Genomic DNA, 26,237 nt, shown 5'->3' with positions numbered 1-26,237 from the left:
AGTCTATGTGATGCATTGCGCGCAAGTAAGACGCTGCTTCCCCCCCTCAAAGAAAGCCCATCTCATTATATACATTACGTTATACAGTACCAGTCAAAATTTTGGACACCTACTCATTCAAGGGGTTTTATTTTCCATATTGACTGTCCTTCATGTCTTACAGTAATGATGGACTGTTGTTTCTCTTTGCTTATTTGAGCTTTTCTTGGCATGATATGGACTTAGTCCTATTTGGTAAAAGACCATCTTCTGTATTTCACCCCTACCTTGTCACAACACTTGTGATTGGCTCAAATGTGTTAAGGAAAGACATTTCACAAATTAACTTTTAACAAGGCACACCTGTTAATTCAAATGCATTCCAGGTGCTAACCTCATGAAGCTGGTTGAGATAATGCCAAGAGTGTGCTAAGCTGTCATCAAGGCAAAGGGTGGCTACTTTGAAGAATCTCAAATATAACATATTTTTGGATTTGTTTAACACTGTTTTGGTTACTACATGATTCCATATGTGTTATTTCATAGTTTTGATGTCTTCACTATTATTCTACAATGTAGAAAATAGTTTACTATTTTCTACATTGTAGAATAATAGTGAACACATAAAACTATTAAATAACACATGGAATCATGTAGTAATATATACAAACACACACACACACAGTTGAAGTCGGAAGTTTACATACACTTAGGTTGGAGTCATTAAAACTCGTTCTTCAACCACTCCACAAACTTCTTGTTAACAAACTATAAATTTGGCAAGTCGGTTAGGACATCTACTTTGTGCATGACACAAGTAATTGTTCCAACAATTGTTTAAAGACAAATTATTTCACTTATAATTCACTGTATCTCACGGGGGTGGCAGCATCATGTTGTGGGGGTGTTTTGCTGCAGGAGGGACTGGTCCACTTCACAAAATAGATGACATCATGAGGCAGGAAAATTATGTGGATATATTGAACCAACATCTCAAGACATCAGTCGGGAAGTTAAAGCTTGGTCGAAAATGGGTCTTCCAAATGGACAATGACCCCAAGCATACTTCCAAAGTTGTGGCAAAATGGCTTAAGCACAACAAAGTCAAGGTATTGGAGTGGCCATCACAAAGCCCTGACCTCAATTCTATAGACAATTTGTGGGCAGAACTGAAGACGCGTGTGCGAGCAAGGAGGCCTACAAACCTGACTCAGTTACACCAGCTCTGTCAGGAGGAATGGGCCAAAATTCACCCAACTTATTGTGGGAAGCGTGTGGAAGGCTACCTGAAACATTTGACCCAAGTTAAACAATTTAAAGGCAAAATGTGTCATCTGTTTTCAGTTGAAGACCAAATTTATTTTACCTTTATTTAACTGGGCAAGTCAGTTAAGAACAAATTCTTATTTTCAATGACGGCCTAGGAACCTGTTCAGCGGCAGAACGACAGATTTGTACCTTGTCAGCTTGGGGATATGAACTTGCAACCTTTCGGTTACTAGTCCAACGCTCTAAACACTAGGCTACCCTGCAGCAACCTGGGGCAAAAAATAATTGACACCCCAGCACACCATTGAATAAGGAAAACCATACAGAAGTTATCAAGTCCATTATTTAGCCTGTAGCTTGGACACGAAAAGCAAGAACTTGAGAACTGTATGGTACTCTTTGTCTTTGCACCCCCCACGGATCTGGTGGACTACAGTTGGATTTTATTCATGTTTTTATGGGCTCGTTCTTATCTGTACAACAATGTACATTTAAACAGCCCAGCTCCCTCGTGAGCCACATTATACATATCCTCTGTATTGCACTGGGGCATATGGCCCTGTTGTTTCAGTGCTTCGGGGGGTATTGGATACAAAGCGTTTTACTCACACTTTTTCCTCTGCAAACAATGGATACATTTGAATTAGCTATATGGACTCCTTTCTGCCCGTGTATCTTCAATCCCCGAAGTAATTTGTAGTTGGGAAGAGGGTGAGAAGTTAGAATTCACCACAGGACTCCCATCCATCCCCGCAACACTGCAGCAGCCTCTTAATCTCTGTTTGGATCTTCTACAATTACTGCACTTTACTTATGTACAGAATCTGGTTGGTAAAGGGTTGTTCCTCCTTTTGTTATTGGTTTAAAGGTGTTGGTTTATTATATTCTAGTGTGGCTGGTACCCTTGCAGCTCATCTACTACAGAGGGAACTCAGCCATCCGTTGGAGTGTAAACGTGTGTGTGTGGCCGGGGGCCGAGGCAGCCAGTGATTTAGAGTGCTAGATTTACGAGCATGCTGTAGATCCTTGGTGCCTCTCAGACGGTCGACCATATTTTGACAGGCAGGAGGCTGGCCGTCGATCGAAGGCCCTCGCTTCGAGCAGCTTAATACTCCACCACTGTTTTGCTCTGCAAACCCCTAGTCAATCCCTCTAAGCATGGCTTCTTAACCTCAGTGTGAAACAGCATGAAAAATCCCCAGGGGCAAGAATATTTTTTATGTTATACTGTGTGTTGTTTGTGCCATTTTTGATGGTCCGAGTCATGGGAGTTGTGGTGAAAAAATGGTCAGGAAATCAATCATGAGGGTAAGGATTGTAGTGAATGAAATTGGCAGGGTCGGAGTACTGAAAGTATGTTTTGTAATAGTTTACCAGCTATTTTGTCCATTAGTCCATGTGACTTGGAACGTTGTTGTGTTGTCATTGCTAGGCCAAATATTTATATATTCTTAATTCCTTATCTTTAGATTTGTGTGTATTGTTGTGAAATTGTTAGATATTACTGTTAGACTCCCGGGTGGCGCAGCGGTCAAGGGCACTGCATTGCAGTGTTAGCTATGCCACCAGAGACTCTGGGTTCGAGCCCAGGCAGTGTTGCAGCCGGCAGTGACCGGGCGGTCCATGGGGCGATGAGACAAGATTGTGACTACTAACAATTAGATACCACAAAATTGGGGAGAAAAGGGGGGGGGGGAATTTAAAAAAAGATATTACAGCATTTTGCTACGCCCGCAATAACATCTGCTATTTGACAAATAAAATGTGATTTGATCGACGTACACACACCCTTGTGTTTCCTCTTTTAATTTTTCTGGATCCATTCCCCTGCTAGAGGACGTGAATTACGAATATTATGTCAGGACGTGAATTATACGTGTGTTGTGGCAGGACGTAGATTATGAGTATCATGGCAGGATGTGAATCATGGTAGGACGTGAATCATGACAGGACGTGTATCATGGCAGGATGTGTATCGTGGCAGGATGTGTATCGTGGCAGGATGTGAATTGTGGCAGGACGTAGATTATGAGTTTTGTGGCAGGACGTGTATCATGGCAGGATGTGTATCATGGCAGGATGTGAATTGTGGCAGGACGTAGATTATGACTTATGGCAGGCCGTGTATTTTGGCAGGACATAGATTATGAGTTTTGTGGCAGGACGTGTATTGTGAGTATGATGGCAGGATGTGTATTGTGGCAGGACATAGATTGAGTATTATGGCAGAACGTATATTACGAGTTATGGCGGGACGTGTATTGTGAGTATTATGGCAGGGTGTGTATTACGGCAGGACGTAGATTTTGAGTATTATGGCAGGACGTAGATTTGGAGTATTATGGCAGGACGTGTATTGTGTGTATTATGGCAGGACGTGTATTACGGCAGGACGTGTATTGTGAGTATTATGGCAGGGTGTGTATTGTGGCAGGACATGTATTGTGAGTATTATGGCAGGGTGTGTATTACGGCAGGACTTAAATTAAGTAGTATTGACAGGACGTGTATTATGGCAGGACGTAGATTATCAAATCAAATTTTATTTGTCACATACACATGGTTAGCAGATGTTAATGCGAGTGTAGCGAAATGCTTGTGCTTCTAGTTCCGACAATGCAGTAATACCAACAAGTAATCTAGCTAACAATTCCAAAACTACTACCTTATAGACACAAGTGTAAGGGGATAAAGAATATGTACATAAAGATATATGAATGAGTGATGGTACAGAGCGCCATAGGCAAGATACAGTAGATGGTATTGAGTGCAGTATATACATATGAGATGAGTATGTAAACAAAGTGGGATAGTTAAAGTGGCTAGTGATACATGTATTACATAAAGATGCAGTAGATGATATAGAGTACAGTATATACAGTATATACATATACATATACATATGAGATGAATAATGTAGGGTATGTAAACATTATATTAGGTGGCATTGTTTAAAGTGGCTAGTGATATATTTTACATCATTTCCCATCAATTCCCATTATTAAAGTGGCTGGAGTTGAGTCAGTGTGTTGGCAGCAGCCACTCAATGTTAGTGGTGGCTGTTTAACAGTCTGATGGCCTTGAGATGGAAGCTGTTTTTCAGTCTCTCGGTCCCAGCTTTGATGCACCTGTACTGACCTCGCCTTCTGGATGATAGCGGGGTGAACAGGCAGTGGCTCGGGTGGTTGTTGTCCTTGATGGTCTTTATGGCCTTCCTGTGACATCGGGTGGTGTAGTATTATGAGTATGAGTATTATGGCAGGACGCGTATTGTGGCAGGACGTGTATTGTGAGTTATGGCAGGGTGTGTATTGTGGCAGGACGTGTATTGTGAGTATTATGGCGGAAAGTATATTATGAGTTATGGCAGGACGTGTATTGTGAGTATTATGGCAGGGCGTGTATTATGGCAGGACGTAGATTGAGTATTATGGCAGGGTGTGTATTATGAGTATTACGGCAGGACGTGTATCACGGCAGGACGTGTATTACGGCAGGACGTATATTGTGATTATTGTGGCAGGATGTGTATTATGGCAGGACGTAGATTATGAGTATTACGGCAGGATGTGTGTTATGGCAGGACGTAGATTATGAGTATTATGGCAGGACGTGTGTTATGGCAGGACCTAGATAGGAGTATTATGGCATGACGTGTATTGTGAGTATTATGGCAGGGTGTATATTGTGGCAGGCGGTGTATTGTGGCATGATGTGTATTGTGAGTATTATGGCAGGATGTGTATTGTGAGTATTATGGCAGGATGTATATTATGGCAGGACGTATATTATGAGTATCATGACAGGACATGTTATGGCAGGACATAGATTGAGTATTATGGCAGGACGTAGATTATGAGTAGTATGGCAGGACGTGTATTATGAGTTATGTCAGGACGTAGATTGAGTATTATGGCAGGACGTGTGTTATGGCAGGACGTGTATTGTGAGTATTATGGCAGGGTGTGTATTACGGCAGGACGAGTATTATGGCAGGGTGTGTATTGTGGCAGGACGTGTATTGTGAGTATTATGGCAGGGTGTGTATTATGGCAGGACTTAAATTAAGTAGTATTGACAGGACGTGTATTATGGCAGGACGTAGATTATGAGTATTATGGCAGGACGCGTATTGTGGCAGGACGTGTATTGTGAGTTATAACAGGGTGTGTATTGTGGCAGGACGTGTATTGTGAGTATTATGGCAGAAAGTATGTTATGAGTTATGGCAGGACGTGTATTATGGCAGGACGTAGATTGAGTATTACGGCAGGATGTAGATTATGAGTATTATGGCAGGATGTAGATTATGAGTATTATGGCAGGACGTGTATTGTGTGTATTATGGCAGGACGTGTATTGTGATTATTATGGCAGGACGTGTATTGTGGCAGGATGTGTATTGTGAGTATTATGGCAGGACGTAGATTATGAGTATTATGGTAGGACGTAGATTATGAGTATTATGGCAGGACGTGTATTATGGCAGGATGTAGATTATGAGTATTATGGCAGAACGTGTATATTACGGCAGGACGTATATTGTGAGTTATGGCAGGACGTGTATTGTGAGTATTATGGCAGGGCGTGTATTATGGCAGGACGTATATTATGAGTTATGGCAGGGTGTGTATTATGAGTATTACGGCAGGACGTGTATTACGGCAGGATGTAGATTATGAGTATTATGGCAGGACGCGTATTGTGGCAGGATGTAGATTATGAGTATTATGGCAGGATGCGTATTGTGGCAGGACGTCTATTGTGAGTTATGGTGTGTATTGTGGCAGGACGTGTATTGTGAGTATTATGGCAGGACGTAGATTGAGTATTATGGTAGGACGTAGATTATGAGTATTATGGCAGGACGTGTATTATGGCAGGATGTAGATTATGAGTATTATGGCAGGACGTAGATTGAGTATTATGGCAGGACGTAGATTATGAGTATTATGGCAGGACGTGTATTGTGTGTATTATGGCAGGACGTGTATTACGGCAGGACGTGTATTGTGATTATTATGGCAGGACGTGTATTGTGGCAGGACGTGTATTGTGAGTATTATGGCAGGACGTATTATGGGTAGGATGTAGATTATGAGTATTATGGCAGGACGTGTATTATGGTAGGACGTAGATTATGAGTATTATGGCAGGACGTGTATTATGGCAGGACGTGTATTACGGCAGGACGTATATTGTGAGTATTGTGGCAGGACGTGTATTATGGCAGGACGTAGATTATGAGTATTACGGCAGGATGTGTGTTATGGCAGGACGTGTGTTATGGCAGGACGTAGATTATGAGTATCATGACAGGACATGTTATGGCAGGACGTAGATTGAGTATTATGGCAGGACGTGTATTATGAGTTATGGCAGGACGTGTGTTATGGCAGGACGTAGATTATGAGTATTGTGGCAGGATGTGTGAGGCTTTTTTAAGGTGCTGAAGGGAATGAAGTGCAAGGGGCAGAGGAGCATTGTGGGAAAATAATTGGGTCATATAGAACCAACGGGACATTAATGTGCCATTCAGGTCCCCCTCACTGTCTACCTCTGTTTTCTTAAATCGCTATGAATCAGAATGTTCCACAATGCAAAGTGATTTAAGGATAATTTAAAAAATGAAGCATGATCATTGCCTACTTCACAGATGGACAAAACCACACCTGAGTCGGTTGCTTTAAAAAATGCTAATGTTTTTTCACATTTTTAATTTGTCACCTCAGTCACCACAAAATTCAATATATTGCTTAGCAATTAAACCAAAACATAGAAATGCACAAGTCAATTAACTTTCTTCCCATCCCGTTATATGCAAATAAATAGTGGTTAACATAAGCACACACACGCAGGGCCTACGACAGGTAGACAGCGAAGGTCACTTTGCAGGGAGAATTATTCCAGCCAGCCACGCCAGCCTAATCAAAGGCTTTTCTATTGAGCTGGAGCCTGGTTCCTCTGTGATGTGCTGCTTTGACCTGCACTGGTTTATTTAGCCTTTCAGTCTACATTGAGAGAGACTAGAGGGTGGAGTCCATCTCAATGGTGGGACTGGGTCAGTGGGCATCCATACCCCTTTTAATAGCCAAGACCATCCTGTGGGGCTCGATTTACTTATTTAGGCTACATCATCATATATTTACATCATCTAGCCGAGCTCTCACTGAAGACTGTCACTCCCCAGACTCACACCAGAGAGAGGGCACCGGCTAGAGGATGGTAGCCTGAATGCCAGTCTGTTTCAATTTGTTTGGCATGAAATTCCTGAAGGAGTTGGCAGTAGACAGGTTTCCATCTAGCCATATTTATGCAATGAAATACCTGCATGATGAAAACAGCGCATTATCTGTTAACTTAAAATATTGACAACACCAAATAAAATATTGACAACACCAAATATATTAAGTCTGGATTTTTTTTTTTTGCAAAACATTATGGAACACACTGTTCTTATTTAGCTCTATCCTATATTTGTTATTTTCCCTCTCACCTCCTGTTGCATTGTGGGTACCAGGTACTGACCACCACACAGATGGCTGTCAGCTAGGCAAGGGTAGCAGAATGGCCCTGTCGACCATTCCACCCACCCATGCACACACACACCCTCGCTATACAGGCTCCCAGTCAATGACAAATTGCAGCCCAAGACAACAGGCCCTGGTAGAGTGCTCCTGAGGGACTTCTGAGATCTCCCGCAGCGTGACCCAGTTCCATCAACGCCTTCACTTCTGCTCTCTCTTCCTCCGTCTCTTTTTCTATCCCTCTCTCCCCATCTGTATTGGTCCCTTTCTCGCTCCCCCTGTACTCCTTTCTCCGCTGTGCCCTTCTGCATTGAGGCACTTTCTCTCTTGCTGCCTGCAAGCTTTAACACAGATCCTAACAAAAGGAGCTTGCCTTTTTATTTCTTCAGCTCGAGACTCCATCATCCTTTAACACTTGGCCTCTCTCCCCTCCCTCCCTCCATGTGTTCCGGAATCTCTCCCCAAGCCTCCTTGGTGTTAACGCCCTGATCAAGTCTATATGCCCTGCTACTACTAGAGGTCCACAGTAGAGGTCGACCGATTATAATTTTTCAACGCTGATACCGATTATTGGAATATTTATTTTTAAAAAGCCGATACCGAATAATCGGCCGATTTTTAAAATGTATTTGTAATAATGATATATAATGATATATAATATATTTTAACTTAATATAATACATCAATAACATCAATCTATCCTCAAATAAATAATGAAACATGTTCAATTTGGTTTAAATAATGCAAAAGGTGTTGGAGAAGAAAGTAAAAGTGCAGTATGTGCCATGTAAGAAAGCTAACGTTTAAGTTCCTTGCTCAGAACATGAGAACATATGAAAGCTGGTGGTTCCTTTTAACATGAGTCTTCAGTATTCCCAGGTAAGAGGTTTTAGGTTGTAGTTATTATAGGAATTATAGGACTATTTCTCTCTATACCATTTGTATTTCATATACAGTGCCTTGCGAAAGTATTCGGCCCCCTTGAACTTTGCGACCTTTTGCCACATTTCAGCCTTCAAACATAAAGATATAAAACTGTATTTTTTGTGAAGAATCAACAACAAGTGGGACACAATCATGAAGTGGAACGACATTTATTGGATATTTCAAACTTTTTTAACAATTCAAAAACGGAAAAATTGGGCGTGCAAAATTATTCAGCCCCTTTACTTTCAGTGCAGCAAACTCTCTCCAGAAGTTCAGTGAGGATCTCTGAATGATCCAATGTTGACCTAAATGACTAATGAATAAATACAATCCACCTGTGTGTAATCAAGTCTCCGTATGAATGCACCTGCACTGTGATAGTCTCAGAGGTCCGTTAAAAGCTCAGAGAGCATCATGAAGAACAAGGAACACACCAGGCAGGTCCGAGATACTGTTGTGAAGAAGTTTAAAGCCGGATTTGGATACAAAAAGATTTCCCAAGCTTTAAACATCCCAAGGAGCACTGTGCAAGCGATAATATTGAAATGGAAGGAGTATCATCACCACTGCAAATCTACCAAGACCTGGCCGTCCCTCTAAACTTTCAGCTCATACAAGGAGAAGACTGATCAGAGATGCAGCCAAGAGGCCCATGATCACTCTGGATGAACTGCAGAGATCTACAGCTGAGGTGGGAGACTCTGTCCATAGGACAACAATCAGTCGTATATTGCACAAATCTAGCCTTTATGGAAGAGTGGCAAGAAGAAAGCCATTTCTTAAAGATATCCATAAAAAGTGTTGTTTAAAGTTTGCCACAAGCCACCTGGGAGACACACCAAACATGTGGAAGAAGGTGCTCTGGTCAGATGAAACCAAAATGGAACTTTTTGGCAACAATGCAAAACGTTATGTTTGGCGTAAAAGCAACACAGCTCATCACCTGAACACACCATCCCCACTGTCAAACATGGTGGTGGCAGCATCATGGTTTGGGCCTGCTTTTCTTCAGCAGGGACAGGGAAGATGGTTAAATTTGATGGGAAGATGGATGGAGCCAAATACAGGACCATTCTGGAAGAAAACCTGATGGAGTCTGCAAAAGACCTGAGACTGGGACGGAGATTTGTCTTCCAACAAGACAATGTTCCAAAACATAAAGCAAAATCTACAATGGAATGGTTCAAAAATAAACATATCCAGGTGTTAGAATGGCCATGTCAAAGTCCAGACCTGAATCCAATAGAGAATCTGTGGAAAGAACTGAAAACTGCTGTTCACAAATGCTCTCCATCCAACCTCACTGAGCTCGAGCTGTTTTGCAAGGAGGAATGGGAAAAAATTAGTCTCTCGATGTGCAAAACTGATAGAGACATACCCCAAGCGACTTACAGCTGTAATCGCAGCAAAAGGTGGCGCTACAAAGTATTAACTTAAGGGGGCTGAATAATTTTACACGCCCAATTTTTCAGTTTTTGATTTGTTAAAAAAGTTTGAAATATCCAATAAATGTCGTTCCACTTCATGATTGTGTCCCACTTGTTGTTGATTCTTCACAAAAAAATACAGTTTATATCTTTATGTTTGAAGCCTGAAATGTGGCAAAAGGTCGCAAAGTTCAAGGGGGACGAATACTTTCGCAAGGCACTGTACCTTTGACTATTGGATGTTCTTATAGGCACTTTAGTATTGCCAGTGTAACAGTATAGCTTCCGTCCCTCTCCTCGCTCCTACCTGGGCTCGAACCAGGAACACAACGACAACAGCCACCCTCGAAGCAGCGTTACCCATGCAGAGCAAGGGGAACAACCACTCCAAGTCTCAGAGCGAGTGATGTTTGAAACGCTATTAGCGTGCACCCTGCAAACTAGCTATTTAGCTATAGCCATTTCACATCACATCGGTTACACCAGTCTAATCTCTGGAGTTGATAGGCTTGAATTCAAAAACAGCAGAGCTGCTGGCAAAACGCACAAAAGTGCTGTTTGAATGAATGCTTATGAGCCTGCTGGTGCCCACCATCGCTCAGTCAGACTGCTCTATCAAATCATAGACTTAATTATAACATAATAACACACAGAAATACGAGCCTTAGGTCATTAATATGGTCGAATCCGGAAACTATCATCTCGAAAACAAAACATTTATTCTTTCATTGAAATACAGAACCGTTCTGTATTTTATCTAACGGGTGGCATCCATCCGTCTAAATATTCCTGTTACATTGTACAACCTTCAATGTTATGTCATAATTACGTAGAATTCTGGCAAATTAGTTCGCAATGAGCCAGGCGGCCCAAACTGTTGCATATACCCTGACTCTGCGTGCAATGAACGCAAGAGAAGTGACACAATTTCACCTGGTGAATATTGCCTGCTAACCTGGATTTCATTGAGCTAAATATGGAGGTTTAAAAATATACTTCTGTGTATTGATTTTAAGAAAGGCATTGATGTTTATGGTTAGGTACACGTTGGAGCAACGACAGTCCTTTTTTGCGAATGCGCACTGCATTGATTATATGCATCGCAGGACACGCTAGATAAACTAGTAATATCATCAACCATGTGTAGTTATAACTAGTGATTATGATTGATTAAGTTTAATGCTAGCTAGCAACTTACCTTGGCTTCTTACTGCATTCGCGTAACAGGCGGGCTCCTCGTGAGGCAGGTGGTTAGAGCGTTGGACTAGTTAACCGTAAGGTTGCAAGATTGAATCCCTGAGCTGACAAGGTAAAAAAAATCTGTCGTTCTGCCCCTGAACAAGGCAGTTAACCCACCGTTCCTAGGCCATCATTGAAAATAAGAATGTGTGACTTGCTGACTTGACTTTCCTAGTTAAATAAAGGTTAAATAAAGGTGTAAAAAATAAAAAATCGGCGTCCAAAATGACCGATTTCCGATTGTTATGATAACTTTAAATCGGCCCTAATTAATCTGCCTTTCCGATTAATTGGTCGACCTCTTGTCCACAGCCTCTGCCTCCCATCTCCAATGTGCTCTCTCCCTCTATCTCCCACTCTTTCCCACATACCCCCTTTCTCACAGTGAAAACACACACACCACCAAGATAAAACATCAAATCAAGTATTTGGTATTTATTAGGATCCACATTAGCCACTGCACAAGCATCATCTACTCTTCCTGGGGTCTACATGAAACATGACATAATACATAGTATAGAAAATGATGAATAAGGGACTGAAATACACACACGGCCTACATATCAGTACATACAAAGAGTATATATGTCTAATACGTGGTACAGTGCAAATTACAATTCAAGATCTACAGTGCATTCGGAAAGTATTCAGACCCCTTGACTTTTTCAACAAGATTCTCTGGTCTGATGAAACAGACTGAACTCTTTGGCATTTATGCCAAGCATCACGTCTGGAGGAAACCTGGCACCATCCCTACGGTGAAGCATGGTGGTGGCAGCAGCAAACTGGGTATGTTTTTTTAACAGCAGGGACTGGGAGACTAGTCAGGATCGAGGGAATGATGAACAGAGCAAAGTACAGAGAGATCCTTGATGAAAACCTGCTCCAGAGCGTTCAGGACTTCAGACTGTGGCGAATGTTCACCTTCCAACAGGACAACAACGAGCTTGAGCACACAGCCAAGACAACACAGGAGTGGCTTCAGGACAGGTCTCTGAATGTCCTTGTGGCCCAGTCATGCTCAAACATCTCTGGAGAGACCTGAAAATAGCTGTTCAGCGATGCTCCCCATCCAACCTGACGGAGCTTGAGAGGATCTGCAGAGAAGAATGGGAGAAACTCCCCAAATACAGGTGTGACGAGCTTGTAACGTCATACCCAAGAAGACTCGAGGCTGTAATCGCTGCCAAAAGTGCTTCAACAAAGTGCTGAGTAAATGGTCTGAATACTTATGTAAATGTTGTATTTCAAAAAAATATACATTTGCAAAAATGTCAAACTTTATCTGTTTTTGAAACTGGATTTAATGCTGGTTTGAGTTACCTGGGGTGGATAAGTTACTTGTAGTCATTGCTCTATTTAATACTGTGCATTGATGTGAAGAAGGCAGACCAACGCCCTATCATGGACAGACCTCTTCCCATTTAGCAACCATTTGAGTCTGTTTTGACCTTGAAAGCTTGCCATCTACAGTTACACCCAGCAGTTTAGTCTCCTTAACTTGCTCAATGCTCACATTATTTAGTAATAGATCTAAATGAGGTTTAGCGTTGAGCGAGTGATTTGTCCCAAAAATTATGCTTTTAGTTTGAGATATTTAGTATGTTATTTCTTCATCCATCCTCCCTTTTAAAAAAATATAAAAAAATCTTGCCTCTTCGGCAAATAGCTAACTGCATTGCAGCAGTGCCTGCCAGGCAGCATGGCAGGTGCATTAATATTAATGTCTGACCATTTCACCCAGTGTGGCAGGGAGCCTGTCAATCTATTCAACCTCATAGAGCTGGAAAGAGAGAGTACCTATCTTTGCCATGATAGCTAATGTAAAAGTCCTCTGGCACTGTCCATGCAGTGTGCAAGTGCGACTTCTATCCATCTCTATGGTCAAGCTTCTTCTTTACTGGAGAGACTCTCCTTTCTGTCTCTCTCCACCCCAACCAGCACTAATTGACCAGTGCAGCACAGTGCACACTGCAGTCCCACCTAGCAAACACCAGAGGCCACCAGTCTGCTGCCAGGCCCTAGTCACTTTGGTTGGGGACCTGGGACTGGGGAGGCAAGGTGGGCAGTCATTGGTTAAGTTGTCTGTTGAGGAGATTTTTCGAACCAATCCTGAGGGGGGAGAACTAAGGTTAGTGTTTAGGGATCCTTGGGATGTCCCTACTCTAAAACCCTAAATTTAACCCTTATCCTTACTGTAACTTTAAATTTACCTTAATCCTTAAGTCTTAATCCTTAAATCTTCAATCTAAGTAAAATTTAAAAAATGGCCATCAAAATCCGTTAATTTAAGCTAGTGGTGTTTTTTTTTTTGTTGCTCTGTCTGCGTCTCTATCCACCCCATCTGTCTGTCAGCCTTCCGCATCTGCGTTGAAAGGTGGCGGAGCTACAGCGGTGTTTGTGAGACCATGAGACATTACGAAAATCAGTCTTCCCACGAAAACGTCTGTAGGTCTGACTGACTCTTGAAGACGATGTTCATTTGCTTTTTCTGTTCCATTTTGCGGGACACAACCTAAAATGTGTTCCAACAATGAGCTCCAGTTTTGGAATAATTGCGTCATTTTCCGGTTGTCACTAGTTTTCACAGACACAAAGTCAAGATAGGCTATTTTGCAATGAGGCCCTTTATTTGTTTCCACAGAGTCAGATGAGCTCATGGTTACCTTTCTTATGTCTGTGTCCAGTATGAAGAAAGTTAGAGGGGTAGTTTTGCGAGCCAATGCTAGCTAGCTTTAGCGCAATGACTGGAAGTCTATGGGTATCTGCTAATTTAAGTTTGACAAAACGATGTATAAGGTAGAGAATCATTGTACTGTCTAAACTGCTGTGAAATATATTTTCAAAAAAACGAAAATATTTTATTTTAAACAAAACTGAAAGTAAAAGATGCAAAAACCAAATTTGACGGGAAGCATAGAAGTAGTGCACATAGAACAGATCTATCACTTTTTTTGACTTGCTTTCGATGAGAATGACAGATCTATAACTCACATTTGTATGTGAATTTGGTCGGGTCGCCCAAAAAGTTACACATTGCAGCGTTAACCATTTTACCTTTCATCTTCAATGGGGGTAGGGACATCCCAAGGATACCAGATAGCAAGGACCAGAGAACAAAAGCTTTTGCATGGGATGGTTGCCTGTGGATCTCATGAAAACTCTTGTCGTCAAGGAGAGTGCAAACTCAGGAAGGTTGACTCTCAGTGTCACGCTGTAGAGAGTTCTTGGGATGACAACATTATCTTCTCTCTCAACTCAACAGTGCTGTAGAATAGAGAATAAGAATACAGCAGTCAAATATTTATTAGATTATACAGTTGTTTAAATATTCTTGAGGGAAATTTCTCGAAAGTGTTCCACGTGATCATTACATCTTATCTTACGAACAACTGCACTATTTCATAGTGACACGTCTTGACCGTTTAGAGAATTGGTAGCAGTAGAGCTGCGGCTGGTTGGCAACACGTTTAAGCCACGCTCTCCTGCATTAAGCATTTTAAGATGGCTGCAAGCAATGCAGGTGTGCTTAAGACAGGCGCTGTGCGGAGACAGAGAGAGAGAGACTGGGGATCAGGGTATTCTGCAGCACTGCAGTAATACAGCAGCCAGCTCTGCTCTGTACAGATGTATACTGAACTTCTGCTGCAGCTTGGAGGGTTACTATGCTGATGCTATTTATTACTCTAAAGAAAGAGAGAGAGAGTGTGGGTTTAGCAGAATCCACCCTGCAGCTAACCGGTACTCCAGAGAGCTCCGAGCCCCAAAGCCTACTCTACTCCCAGCGTGTGCCTGCTTCTCTACTTTCTTTCTTGCTCTATCGTTCTTTTTGTTTCACTACTACATGTGTATAAGGACCTAATATCTACCTAGCAACTACTGGCGCTCCCTCTTCCTTCCACTACTGGTTCTCTAGTACATGACACGGCTGTAAAGTCCTGGCAAGGCAAAACCCTTTTGAACTTGGCTGTTTGTTTGTTTTTTGTCGCAGTTCAAAGATGCAACCTACGCCCTTCCACGGCTAGGGCGGGCCGAGGTGAAAAGTTCCCCAACAAAGTCAGTAGATATAGCCAGGTTTAGTCTTTGACTATTGGCCTGGTTGACTGTATTAGGGAGGTTACAATATTGCCTCACTGCATGCAGTGTGTGTTGGGATGAGAGCCACTTGACTGGTCTGTGGGCTGGTCACTTCTAGCCCAGGCTGCTTACGCTGGGCTGGGCAGGGCAGGGCAAGAGGGGATGGAAAGATGGATAGAGAGATACTTGGATGTGTGTGTTGGCTAGCTGAGGAGGTTTGATGGAAGACCCAGTCTGCTCAGCAGTGGGGTTTGTCGCATGCCTGTCTCTGTCCTCCTACCGCTCCGCCTCTCTCCCACGTTCAAATAGGGTCTGCCCATATAGGCCAGTTTTCCATTGTAATGTTGCTCTCTCCAGTCCAATGTTCTATCCCCTCTCTGTTTTGGTGTGGCGTCATTGCATAGTTGGCTCTCTTTTCCAAGTGCTCTGCAGATTGTCAATAGGCCTTATTCCAGTCTGGACACACGACTACCTGCCTTCTCGTCATGTCGTTTCCCCGTGCAGCAGCCATTTCTCTATAAGGCATGTAACCTCCAAATGACCTTCAAACAGGAGCATAGCCACTCGCTGCTGCCTCGCAACGCACCCCTCTTAAACAACCCTGTTTAAACAATAGATTCCCCCGTCCCATAAGGAGAGCTGACTGAAAGCAGCTAACTGTGGTGTAATGACCAGTTTGCCTCTCAATTAACGGGGGCTTTTGTGCTGCTTCACCAGGGAAAGACTTTCTCTCTTCTTTCAACTGGGTTTGACTTGAGGACGTGGGTTTCTCAAATTCCGTCAGGCACTCGTACACTACTCCACAAAGGTTAGCCTATATAGAAGCTGTGGTTGTGCCACTAGCCAAGCCCATCCTTAGCATTCTAGTAGTTTCCATGTAAGAATGAATGTACTGTTGAAAAAAATCTAACTGGTGTGTGTGTGTTTTTTAAAAATAGATTTTTTGGGGGGTGCACTACTATGTGTTTTGGCACCTTTCTCTGTAGTGTGTGTTGGTCCTAAGTGGAGTGATGCCTTTCAATAGACGTATTGGACTTTGAGATATGGAATCGAATCTATAGATACGTTGAGGAATGTTATCATATTTCCAAAATGTATCCTGGCCACGTGACTGGACCATCACTGTCCTATCCCATAGGGCCAGCAGGAATCTAGTCAAAGGCAGTGCACCATTTGGGACTCATCCCGAGTCATTCAGCACTGATCAATTGATTGCGCCCCCATGACCTTCCTTCCTTCCTTCCTAGGATTCTGTTGTCATGCACCAAACTGTCATCTTCCTGCTCATCCCTCTCTCTCTCCCTCCCTCTCTGTTTCACTCTCTCTCTCTCTCCTCTCTCTCTCGTTGCAGTGCCATGCGTGTGTTGCTGTCCAAGCTGCCGCGGCCCTGGATCGTAGACGAGAAGAAGGACGATGGTTACACCGCCCTGCATCTGGCCGCACTCAACAACCACGTGGAGGTGGCCGAGCTGCTGGTTCACCAGGTAGGACACACACTAACACACCACTGCATTTCAAACAGTCTGGAATAGCCGAATGAATTTTGGGCTTGTAAAATTATACCTAGGCCAAATATAAGCCTTCCACAACCATACGATTTATCATTTTTATTTAATCGAAATAGTTGGAACCTGCTTTTTTCAATAGTCACTGATCTGGCTATGAAAATGCCCTTTTGGTTTCAAATTGAACCAGAACCATGTACAATGCACATCCCCACTAAGAATGACCAAGTTCTTGTAGCAGGCATTATAGAAAATGTCTCAAACAATCCCTGAAGCACAAGCCCACGTGCCTGTGAGTAACCGGCTAATCTTTATATGTAAAGTCTAGCCAACTTAGATGTATTTGCTTGCTAACAAGGTAGAAGAGTTGAACTGTTCTGAACCCACCCTTCTGTCCATCTCCGTCAGTTTGAACAACATGCTAGCCTGTCCACTTTTTTAGATGTTGAAATCAAGTCGCCTACCTGGATAAGAAGACACTTGTTTCTCAGAATGAGAACTAGTCGCCAATTCCTTTTATATAAATGTGTATGAATTTGAATGAATTTGCTATATTGCTCAGCCCTAGCTTAAACCATGCAGTCATGAACCAATGTACTGTAGTGTACATTAGGAGGTACACTGCAGAACCAGCATGTTATACTGGGGAGTTTATACAGGACTATTTGAACAATAGCTCGCTCTCCCCCCCCCATCTGTGTGTTCCCTCTGTTTCCTCCTCTCAGGGCAGTGCCAGCCTGGACATCCAGAATGTAAACCAACAGACGGCCCTGCACCTGGCTGTGGAGAGACAGCACACACAGATAGTCAGGGTCAGTCTCTCCTCCATCCATCTTTTCTACTTTCCTTACTCCCTCGCTCCTCTCCTCACTCCCTCGCTCCTCTCCTCTCACTCCCTCTCTCCTACCACTAATTGAAGATGCTATCTGTAGTTATCTCGCCATCTGTTCCCCTGACGGTGCACTAAAGGCTGTTGAGAACATCAAAGACAGTTACCCACGTTTCATTTAAAATGGAGGATCTCCTGCAGTAGAATTAGCCCGCTTGGTCCAAGCTGACGTAGTGCCAAAGAAAGGAGAAGGCTTTCTGGGAGGGAACGTGACAGGGGAGTAATGGGGCTCCTGTCTGGGTAAAGCTGTTACATCGCCATCTTGTGGAGTGGTTGGGAAGTGCAGCCTCAGACTGGCACAGCACGACCACAGTTATGTTCTGGACGTCTTGCTACGATATGGTGCTATACTCATTTGGATGATGATCGCTTTGAAAAATTGGTACTGAACTGTTATATAAATAAATGCTCATTGTAAATTAGCAGCATGTTCATTTGGAACGCTCTGTGTCTTTCCCCAGCTGCTGGTGCGAGCGGAAGCCAAGCTGGACGTGCAGGACAAGGATGGGGACACTCCTCTCCACGAAGCGCTGCGTCACCACACGCTGTCCCAGCTCCGCCAGCTGCAGGACATGCAGGACGTCAGCAAGGTGGAGCCCTGGGAACCATCCAAAAACACGGTACGGGATTAAGCATTTATTTACTGAATTATTTAGAGTCTAAGACGTCGAGGGAGGGGGGGGTGCTAAGCTAACATATGGAGTTGTTTTAAGATGGTCAAACAATGGATCATTTAGCTGTTTGATTTGGGATATTAGGACCCTTTTTGAGTAATACATTCATAAATGGCAAAAAGGACAGTCCAAAAATAAATCATAAGAATCAAGGTTTTGAAGTGTCTGCCTTAAATCTTGGAGATATTTTTTTTTAAACTCATGAAATATATATATTTATTTAATACATATTTAATGCCTTTTTTGGGTAAACTACCTTCATTCGTTTTTTAAAACCGGTACCGGTTACCTTGAGATGAATCCCGTGACACTTGTGGGGTCGTAGAGCCAAACGGAGAACACCGTCGCGTTCGCGGGGAATTTCCCCTTCCAATAGAGTGGTCATTATAGGTTGTAGGCCAAACCGTTCAGACGCTACAGACGTGAGGAGTGATTTTCGGGATGTCTCATGGTCTAACAGACCGCGCTCTAGCTCTGCCGCCTTTCACCGCAGGTGCGGAAGTGCGACACCGGCAGATGTGGTGGATTGAGACACATCCAAAGCAACAACAAAAAAACAGATATCTAGCTTATACTGACGGATTTTGACGGGGATTTTAACTCGCTGGCGCATCAATGGACTATCTAGGTGGGTTAAACAAGAAAGTCCCATTGAGAGATATACATAAGGGGGCATGCTTCATTGTGATTTCAAGCACCGTTTCGACTGATTACTATGCAGAGACAGCTCCTCACTTGGCTGGCTGGGCCTTTTCAAAGCCCCCGTCTCCCAAGTCATTTATCCTCAACATGTCTGACTCTTTCTAACCAGTGGCTTACATCTGTACTGATGGAGCCATTTGGGTGGCTAATTGAACTGCCATCTTGTAAAGTGATGCTATGGGAGAGTGACCCAGCCTCAACCTGTACAGCCCTACACGCTAGTTCACACATTCTAATTAGACATTGTCTGCTCTGCTCTCCTCTCCTCTGTCTGGTAGAGCTGGGAGGGGGGGTGGTGGTAAAGTGGGAGATGGAATGGGACAAAGGCTGAGAATGGGTGAAAGAATAAGGGAGACAGAAAAAGGGCGCGTTACTGACTCCTGTGTGTTGGTCCTCCACAGCTGATCATGGGCCTGGGCACCCAGGGAGCAGAGAAGAAGAGTGCAGCGTCCATCGCCTGCTTCTTGGCGGCTAACGGAGCAGACCTGACCATCCGCAACAAGAAGGGCCAGTCCCCTCTGGACCTCTGCCCCGACCCCAGCCTCTGTAAGGCCTTGGCCAAGTGCCACAAGGAGAAGACCAGGTAAGAAACCCCAGCTCCTTTACCCAGCTCCCAGCCCAGACCTTATAACCCACACTATAACGCTGTTGTTGCGCTTCAAGTAGTTGTCTCCCCTACCTTCCGTTGTGTCCGGTCTCCTCTTTCTCACCAACGCCCTCTTCTCTCCCCGTGTCTCCCCTCCAGTGGCCAGGTGGGCTCTCGCAGCCCGTCTCTGAACAGTAACGGTGAGACCCTGGAGGAGTGTATGGTGTGTTCTGACATGAAGAGAGACACCCTGTTCGGACCGTGCGGACACATCGCCACCTGCTCTCTCTGCTCCCCCCGCGTCAAGAAGTGTCTCATCTGCAAGGACCAGGTCCAGTCCAGAACCAAGGTACTGTTGCACACCCACCCAGCCTCAATAAAGTGATCATGTCTGTATTGGAGCATTTTAGGGAGGTGTTCTGACTTAGGATCTTTAGTCTCCCATTGATGTCCCTGAATGATGTACGCTAACTGTTGTTGCGCTTCGGTAAGTATCAAGCTGAATAAGTTGCTAATGAGAGAATTGATAGATGTTTTCAATCTGTTTGGGTGGTGGTGGGGGGGGGGTAAAGACATCCTCCAATCAGAGGTACGACTTTTTCTTCTCCTTCCTTTCATTGACATCGGATGTTTTTTTTTGTTGTCTCCGTATAGATTGAGGAGTGCGTCGTGTGTTCCGACAAGAAGGCTGCCGTGCTCTTCGAGCCCTGCGGTCACATGTGCGCTTGTGAGAGTAAGTACATTAAGTGAACCAGCTTCAGGTTGCGTCCGGTGTGCCCTGTGGAATTGGGCCCTGTCGCCTGTTCCAGCGGGCCTTACTGACCTGTGACTCTGTCCGTGTTTGTTCCCTCCCTCGCTGCAGACTGTGCCAGCCTCATGAAGAAGTGCGTACAATGCCGGGCTGTTGTGGAACGCCGCACGCCCTTCGTCCTGTGTTGTGGAGGGAAAGGTATGGAGGATGATGCAGCTGATGATGATGATGATGATGATGAGGATGATGAGGACCTTAGTGAGTGAATCTTCCACACGTTCCCTTTTAATTCCCTTTTTTATCCTCCTTCCTTTCTTGTCATGACTCACCGTCCCTTCGTTCCCCCCCCCACCCCCCACGATGAACATGTTCTGTTGCTGGTAGCTTTGGTTTTCTGATTCACAGCCGTCTTGCTCACTCATTATTCAAGCGTTGTCATTGTTTTGTGTTTTTTAGTCGAGCGTGTTATTTTCCCAGACTAGGACACCACCTCCCTAGTTGAGGTCATTTAATGCGTCATCTATGATCGTCAACTTAATCAGACGAGAACTGGCTGACCAATTTTTATGGAATGTGTTTAACCATAACATGTAATTCAGTCACGTCAGTTTTATAACATTTTAGCAGCATGCACTCATGTGATTAACAGAAATTGGCCTCCATAACTGGCTATTAATTCTCCCTTAAATGGCCCCTAGAAGTATATTTGTCAAACTGCTTCCAATATCAGTCCATCAGTCCATTTCTCCATCCAAATCAATCTGTTAGCTAAGCAGTGGCGGTACAATGTTGGTCATTTCTTTTAATGTGTGTATTTTGGGTTACGTTCACCATCCCCTAGTGTTGTCTTTAAGTTGTACACGGTCTTCGATCACATTATTGTCCCTCCTTTATGACTGCACCTCACACGCAGTTCCCTTTATTTTGTTGTCCTTATTATTTTATGTTGAGTTAAAGGGGAAACTGTTGTAAGTTCACTGATTTTTCTATTGATTTGCCGAAGATTCGCTTGTCGAAAGATCTTTCTGTGTGTTGCCACAAACTCACATACCGCACAAACACTCACATACTCACACACACACACACACACACACACACCGATCTCTTCAAATACACAGTACATCGTCTATCACACACAGATGCGCACATGCACATTCCCGTATGTCCCTTGACATTTGAAGAGGGATGCCAACCTAGACGAGACTCTCCTAGCCTTAGTGTTAGTTAGTGTTTAATGGGGAGCACTAAAGAGTTGTCAGGTTACCTGCTGGGTACTGCTGACCCAAACAGCTTTTTTTCCTGGTCCTAATAACACTATTTAGTGTGTTTTTGTTTTTCGACTTGGGAGGAAGCGGTTGCAGCCAGCTGCCTTACTCGATCTAGAGAAGACTCCCCCCCCCCCCCCCCTCCACCTCCCACCTAACATCTATTTCTGATTTAATAACCTCATTTTCCTTGCCCTCTCTCTCTCTCTCTCTCTCTCTCTCTCTCTGTCTCTCTCGAGGCCTTTTTAATAGAGAGTAGACTGCTCCTCCTCAGGCCTTGTCTTGTGGAGTTGTATCTGGGGCTCCTGCTATAACACTGTGACTGGTTATTCTCAGCAGGTAGCTCTAACTCAGCTCTAATGGCAGGGGGGTCGCAGCAGGATCTGCTCCAGCCCAACAATCTGGCGCTAAGTTGGTGTAAGTATCTCATCCTCTGCCCTGGTTCAAAACTCCCCTCTGCTGTCTGCCGTGCCTGGCCTAGGCCCTGCTGCCTAAACCCCCTTTTCCTTTGCAGCGGTCCTTCGCTCACCGCTCCACACCACACACAGAATCGCACACACCCACAATTACACTGATTTCCACCATTCAGACAGGTTGTGCCCTCAAGCACGTGGCCTCGGACCACTTTCGGCCGAACACTGTCTGGGGAAGTGCATGTGTCGAACTCTGAAATCCCTGCTTGTTAAAAAAGGCCTGGATTCAAGTGTAGAACTCTTCCCAGAATGGCCCACATAGACGGGGCTGTATGATTGCTTGATTCGTTTGGCCTTTAGAGCAGCATGTCAATATAAGGGAGGTTTGCGTTGACATTGCCACCAACAGAATGAAAGGCATCTCCCCTTCTGTCTCTCAATCTCTCCCGCTTGCGGTCTCTCTAGGCTGCATTGAAACGGCTCCGGGGGCCACTAGTTTGAGAGCCTGCATATGTTGGTTGTTGGTTACTTTCTCAACTTTGTGTGCGTTCTATCCTTGTTTCCCTCCTACAGCCAGCGGTAACATCCCGGCCATGCAGAGAGACAAAGACAACACCAATGTCAACGCTGACGTTCAGAAGCTGCAGCAGCAACTGCAGGACATCAAGGAGCAGGTAAGCGTGGTGGTATGTACGAAAGACGACATGGTGGTATGTACGAAAGACGACATGGTGGTATGTACAAAAGACCTCCGTTAAACGCCATACATCATTTGAGTTTATATACAGTGGGGCAAAAAAGTATTTAGTCAGCCACCAATTGTGCAAGTTCTCCCACTTAAAAATATGAGAGGCCTGTAATTTATCATAGGTACACTTCAACTATGACAGACAAAATGAGGGGGGAAAAATCCAGAAAAACACATTGTAGGATTTTTAATGAATTTATTTGCAAAAGATGGTGGAAAATAAGTATTTGGTCAATAACAAAAGTTTATCTCAATACTTTGTTATATACCCTTTGTTGGCAATGACAGAGGTCAAACGTTTTCTGTAAGTCTTCACAAGGTTTTCACAGACTGTTGCTGGTATTTTGGCCCATTCCTCCATGCAGATCATCTCTAGAGCAGTGATGTTTTGGGGCTGTTGCTGGGCAACACAGACTTTCAACTCCCTCCAAAGATTTTCTATGGGGTTGAGATCTGGAGACTGGCTAGGCCACTCCAGGACCTTGAAATGCTTCTTACGAAGCCACTCCTTCGTTGCCCGGGCGGTGTGTTTGGGATCATTGTCAAACTTCAGACGGGCCTGGACATGTACTGGCTTAAGCAGGGGGACACGTCTGGCACTGCAGGATTTTGATTTGAGTCCCTGGCGGCGTAGTGTGTTACTGATGGTAGGCTTTGTTACTTTAGTCCCAGCTCTCTGCAGGTCATTCACTAGGTCCCCCCGTGTGGTTCTGGGATTTTTGCTCACCGTTCTTGTGATCATTTTGACCCCACGGGGTGAGATCTTGCGTGGAGCCCCAGATCGAGGGAGATTATCAGTGGTCTTGTATGTTTTCCATTTCCTAATAATTGCTCCCACAGTTGATTTCTTCAAGCCAAGCTGCTTACCTATTGCAGATTCAGTCTTCCCAGCCTGGTGCAGGTCTACAATTTTGTTTCTGGTGTCCTTTGACAGCTCTTTGGTCTTGGCCATAGTGGAGTTTGGAGTGTGACTGTTTGAGGTTGTGGACAGGTGTATTTTATACTGATAACAAGTTCAAACAGGTGCCATTAATACAGGTAACGAGTGGAGTACAGAGGAGCCTCTTAAAGAAGAAGTTTACAGGTCTGTTAGAGCCAGAAATCTTGCTTGTTTGTAGGTGACCAAATACTTATTTTCCACCATAATTTGCAAATAAATTCATAAAAAATCCTACAGTGTGATTTTCTGGATTTTTTTTCCTAATTTTGTCTGTCATAGTTGAAGTGTACCTATGATAAATTACAGGCCTCTCATATTTTTAAGTGGGAGAACTTGCACAATTGGTGGCTGACTAAATACTTTTTTGCCCCACTGTTCTTGGTTCAGATTTGGTTTAATTGTAATAAACAAATGTTGAACAGTCCACTTTGTGTGTATGCTCGGCACATCCAATAACCATTCACTTACAATGCCTTCAGAACGTATCCACACCCTTGAACTTATTCCACGTTTTGTTGTAACAGTCTGAATTTACTATGGATTCGATTGGGATTTTGTTTCACTGGCCTCCACACAATGCCCCATAATGTCAAAGGGAAAGTATGTTTTTTTAGGAAATTATTATTATTTTTTATTACAAATGAAATGCTGAAATGTCTTGAGTCTAAGTATTCAACCTCTTTTTTATGGCAAGCCTAAATAAGTGCAGGAGTAAAAATGTGCTTTACAAGTCACATATTAGGTTGCATGGACTCACTCTGTGTGCAATAATAGTGTTTAACATAATTTTTTTAATGACTACCTCATCTCTGTACCCCACACACAAAATGATCTGTAAGGTCCCTCAGTTGAGCAATGAATTTCCAACAAAGATTCAAGCACAAATACCAGGGAGGTTTTCCAATGCCTCGCAAAGAAAGGCACCTATTGGTAGACGGTACTTTTAACAAATAAAAATACATTGAATATCCCTTTGAGCGTGGTGATGTTATTAATTAATCGTTAGATTGTGTATTAATGCACCAGTCTCTACAAAGATACAGGCATCCTTCCTAACTCGGTTGCCGGAGAGGAAGGAAACCGCTCAGGCATTTCAACACATTTCAAAACAGTTTAATGGCTGTGTCGGGAGAGAACTGAGAATGGATCAACAACATTGTAGTTACTCCACAGTACGAACCTAAATGACAGAGTGAAAAGATGGATGCCTGTACATAATGAAATAATCCAAAACATGCATCCTGTTTGCAGTAAGGCACTAAAGTAAAACTGCAAAAATACAACTTCATTTCGTAAATAAACTCGGCAAAAAAAAAGAAACGTCCTCTCACTGTCAACTGCATTTATTTTCAACAAACTTAACATGTGCAAGTATTTGTATGAACATGACAAGATTCAACAACTGAGACATAAACTGAACAAGTTCCACAAACATGTGACTAACAGAAATTGAATAATGTGTCCCTGAACAAAGGGGGTTGTCAAAATCAAAAGTAACAGTCAGTATCTGATGTGGCCACCACCTGCATTAAGTACTGCAGTGCATCTCCACCTCATGGACTGCACCATATTTGCCGCCAGTTCTTGCTGTGATATGTTACCACACTCTTCCACCAAGGCACCTGCAAGTTCCCGGACATTTCTGGGGGGAATAACCCTAGCCCTCACCCTCCGATCCAACAGGTCCCAGATGTGCTCAATGGGATTGAGATCCGGGCTCTTCGCTAGCCATGGCAGAACACTGACATTCCTGTCTTGCAGGAAATCACGAGCTGTATGGCTGGTTGCATTGTCATGCTGGAGGGTCATGTCAGGATGAGCTGGCAGGAAGGGTACCACATGAGGTAGGAGGATGTCTTCCCTGTAACGCACAGCTTTGAGATTGCCTGCAATGACAACAAGCTCAGTCCGATGATGCTGTGATACACTGCCCAGACCATGACTGACCCTCCACCTCCAAGTCGATCCCGCTCCAGAGTACAGGCCTCGGTGTTACGCTCATTCCTTCGACAATAAATGTGAATCCGACCATCACCCCTGCTGAGACAAAACTGCAACTCGTCAGTGAAGAGCACTTTTTGCCAGTCCTGTCTGGTCCAGCGACAGTGGGCTTGTGCCCATAGGTGACGTTGTTGCCGGTGATGTCTGGTGAGGACCTGCCTTACAACAGGCCTACAAGCCCTCTGTCCAGCCTCTCTCAGCCTATTGCGGACAGTCTGAGCACTGATGGAGGGATTGTGCGTTCCTGTTGTAACTCTGGCAGTTGTTATTGCCATCCTGTACCTGTCCCGCAGGTGTGATGATCAGATATACCGATCC

The 26,237-nt window shown here is 43.8% G+C and overlaps 1 protein-coding gene across 3 annotated transcripts in view; it reads left to right on the top strand.

The window, feature by feature from the left end:
• The window catches only part of LOC112227357 (E3 ubiquitin-protein ligase mib1), a 105,616-nt gene that overhangs the window by 75,612 nt on the left and 3,767 nt on the right, over positions 1–26,237 (top strand). The window contains exons 13-21 of one of the 3 annotated variants that reach the window (XM_042308298.1): positions 16,797–16,929; positions 17,676–17,762; positions 18,301–18,459; positions 19,617–19,798; positions 19,961–20,150; positions 20,456–20,534; positions 20,664–20,750; positions 22,154–22,234; positions 22,804–22,904. In XM_042308298.1, coding sequence (XP_042164232.1) covers positions 16,797–16,929; positions 17,676–17,762; positions 18,301–18,459; positions 19,617–19,798; positions 19,961–20,150; positions 20,456–20,534; positions 20,664–20,750; positions 22,154–22,234; positions 22,804–22,904 — 1,099 coding nt within the window. Of the gene's footprint in view, positions 1–16,796; positions 16,930–17,675; positions 17,763–18,300; positions 18,460–19,616; positions 19,799–19,960; positions 20,151–20,455; positions 20,535–20,663; positions 20,811–22,153; positions 22,235–22,803; positions 22,905–26,237 lie in introns of all 3 variants that reach the window. The other 2 variants (XM_042308297.1, XM_042308296.1) reach the window with 2 other exon arrangements.

The sequence above is a fragment of the Oncorhynchus tshawytscha genome, linkage group LG28, assembly GCF_018296145.1.
Source record: "Oncorhynchus tshawytscha isolate Ot180627B linkage group LG28, Otsh_v2.0, whole genome shotgun sequence".
NCBI classification, from domain to species: domain Eukaryota; kingdom Metazoa; phylum Chordata; class Actinopteri; order Salmoniformes; family Salmonidae; genus Oncorhynchus; species Oncorhynchus tshawytscha.
This window is presented reverse-complemented; position numbering and strand designations above follow the sequence as displayed.